Source organism: Phytophthora infestans, genomic scaffold, assembly GCF_000142945.1.
Source record: "Phytophthora infestans T30-4 supercont1.32 genomic scaffold, whole genome shotgun sequence".
NCBI classification, from domain to species: Eukaryota; Oomycota; class Peronosporomycetes; order Peronosporales; family Peronosporaceae; genus Phytophthora; species Phytophthora infestans.
In genome coordinates, this window is record NW_003303727.1 from 288,575 (window position 1) to 291,523 (window position 2,949).

The following is a 2,949-nucleotide window of genomic DNA, read 5'->3' on the forward strand; positions in this document are numbered from 1 at the left end:
CTTATAGCACGGCGGGTTGGACTCAGCAAGTTCCTCCGGGGTTGGCAGAGTACGGAAAGCCGCGATTAAAGTGTCCTCAATCTGAGAAGAGCCCGACTTTAGAGTCTCCTCGTACTTAGCCACAGCAGCCTCAGCACGGGCAGCGTTGGCAGTCGAGTTGAGTGGGTCCTCCCAGAAGGGCAGCCCCGTCTCCATCTCGCCAGAGTCGGCGTTGGCAGCAAACTCAGTGTTGTTCGAGTCAGCCATGCACCACTCGGTGAAGTTGGCGAACGTGGAGCCCGTGTCGGGGTTGTCGATGGCAGTGATTCCGACAATATCGTCGATAGTCACCCAGCCCAAGACGTTGTAGGCGAAGGTGCAGTCCACACCGTCAGGACCCTGGCCGTAGCTGCACAGACCCTTGCGAGTGCTTTCGCGGCATTCGTCCGTCTTGTCCCCCCACCCCTGAAGCGGACATGTGCCCGGGAAGGAAAACCAGTAGTTGTCAGGGTACGGGGCACGCACATCGTCGTCCTTGATGCCACCGCCTATGAAGGGCCCAACGTTGGGCTGGTCGTCGTCCCCGTTGAACTGCAAACAGCCAGCAGGGAAGTCGAATTTCACTTGTCCAAGCAAAGCGTGAAGATATGCTGCAAGGAATGGTTCAGAATGTGACGGGGCTCGAAGCTCTTGTGATGTCGAAGATCTTACTTTGACGTATGGCATTGTGACGAATTTTCTCGAGTGGAAGTTCTTGATCAGTGGCGACGAGAAGGTCATCGTGAGATTCCTGAGTTCTTCCTCAAGCGAATACCATACTGTCGTTTGAAGGATTGAAAGAAATTGTGGGGAGAATTTACGCGATGCTGCAATAAATATCTTCCATATGCAATCCTTTTGCTTATTTTCTAATTGAGATCTTCTTACATGCACTCATCTGCTTAATCATGGCATCGAAAGGTATCTCTGATCGTCCACTCAACGATAGCACTTAAGAGCATCTAGAGAAATCCGTCAAGCTACCGGTGAAACTAAAGAATGAGAGATCAACAGAGCGCGCGGCCACACCTCCGGGATTGAATCAAGTAATATTTGTTTAATTACTGATAAATATAAAGTTAGTAATATACAAAAAATGGCGTACTCACCTCAGCAATACCTCGCTAACAAAGAGCGTATTAAGGCTGCGCAGAAGCGCTACTATCAGCGCACACGTGAAACTCGACTGTCGTATCAAAAGAGCTACGACGATAAGAACAGAGAGCAGATCCAAAACCGAACTTATTGATGAACCTAACAACGAAACCGAACTTAATTAATTATTTTTTTCTCCAAGAGCGCGTTCTCGTAGCGGGAGAACGATTCCAGCCTGGCAGTGACCGCCTCTGGACCTTGCGATGCAAGATGAGCCACGCCCTCCGGGCCAAGCAAGGACATGAGCTTAGTAAACGCGTCCTGCTGCGCCGGGGGCAAATTCGCGAACACGGGGTGTTCCATCCTCGCAGAGGATATAGTCAACCGACTCTGGAGCGGGATTGACTACAAGTGCTACCAAGTGCAGCGGGGCTGCCGTAGCTTTAGCGTCAGAGGAAGACGTTCGACTCAAAGAGTCACTAATACTAAGTTCCTTATCCAAAGGAACTTACAGCCCAAGACCAGGGCTCAAAGTTAACACCTTAACTTTTATGCTTCAAAGCCAGAAGTGTTTTATTTACTATTATTGCGGCCAAGCCGCCTAGGGGTAAATGTATCTGTTTAACTATCTAGCATAGTTAAACCTAATCAAATGCATGAGTGGGAAGGTTTCGTGAAAAATCGGAACAGAATTCGTGACGAATGACTGGGGAAACCATTTACCGAAGAAGAGCTGCGCTTCCGTTCTCCCACGATTGGACATTATGGGTAACCGGGGTCCACAAAGGCGGAGCTAACACTTCAACCATGAGGTCTACAGGTTGTTGCAGCATCTCTTCCGGAAGACCAGCGAGTAATTCATCTCGACGTAAGTTTCGCGCGAACGAGGAAGTCAGTGAGTGAGATACTTGACGCGGTGGAGCGAGACAGCTCGTCTCTCGTCTCTAAGTCGATGAGGGGGAATAGAGAGCGACTGAACGTGTCGAAATAGTGTACGCCACTCATCACGACGCCCATCTGGTTGAGTTTCCTGGCTGCGATCGCGTCTCGCACTTCGTCGAACGGTTTGGTGACGTAGCTACCCAGATAGTACTCTTTAAGTGGAATCATACTCACTCCAGCAAGGACAGCCACGAAAATCGCTACACACGTTCGATACGTGATCTCGTAGTCGTGAGATCGCAATCCCTGTGTGGTGGTCCTTTTGGCGTGGTTCGGCATGTCTGGTGTAAAGCGTGGACCATCCATAGAGAGTCTCTGCACTGTCACCGTGTTCCTCTCCTTAACATCGACGTTCCCATCCAGGGCTGCCATCGCTTCAATTTGTGGTTCGGATCAACCTCCAAATCCTAGATGTAGTCCCGATAGGAAGAAGAAAGGTGGGCGTGGGACGGACTATCTTCGTCTCGAGCTCGTAGATTTTATTTCCGGTGTCTTCCATTCCTAAGATAGAAAGAGCTTGCGTCGATCCAATATTGCACTCTATTGTGAATGTCGCGAGTCGTCATGCCACCAGGTGTATGGTACAGCTCTTGTCATCCGAGTCTTAATCTTGAGTATTATAAATATTAAAAAGGGTACGAAGTGATCACTTGGTGACAGAACACTTTTTTACAGATAGCATTATGACTCACCGTAAGATTTTTTTTCTAGTTAGGAAGTAGGAAAATACCAAACGGCGGAAGCACTGCCGCGGAGCAATTTGCGCAGGGAGGGAAAGATTAGGTGGTGCATCAGGTATTGTACCTTCTGTCTTGACTAGGGGGGGAGAGAGGCATATTAAACGACCTAAGTCTGGGTGGGGACAGGGTTTCCTTATCTCTCCTTCCCACGATA

The 2,949-nt window shown here is 49.4% G+C and overlaps 1 protein-coding gene across 1 annotated transcript; it reads right to left on the minus strand.

Annotated features, from left to right (window-relative positions):
* Positions 1-65: 65 nt before the first annotated feature.
* Positions 66-759, minus strand: PITG_14047 (uncharacterized protein; the record flags this gene model as incomplete). The annotated part of the gene is made up of 2 exons (XM_002899138.1): positions 66-81; positions 116-759. The coding sequence occupies 2 exons, from the start codon at positions 757-759 to the stop codon at positions 66-68; spliced, it is 660 nt and encodes a 219-aa protein (XP_002899184.1).
* Positions 760-2,949: the final 2,190 nt, after the last annotated feature.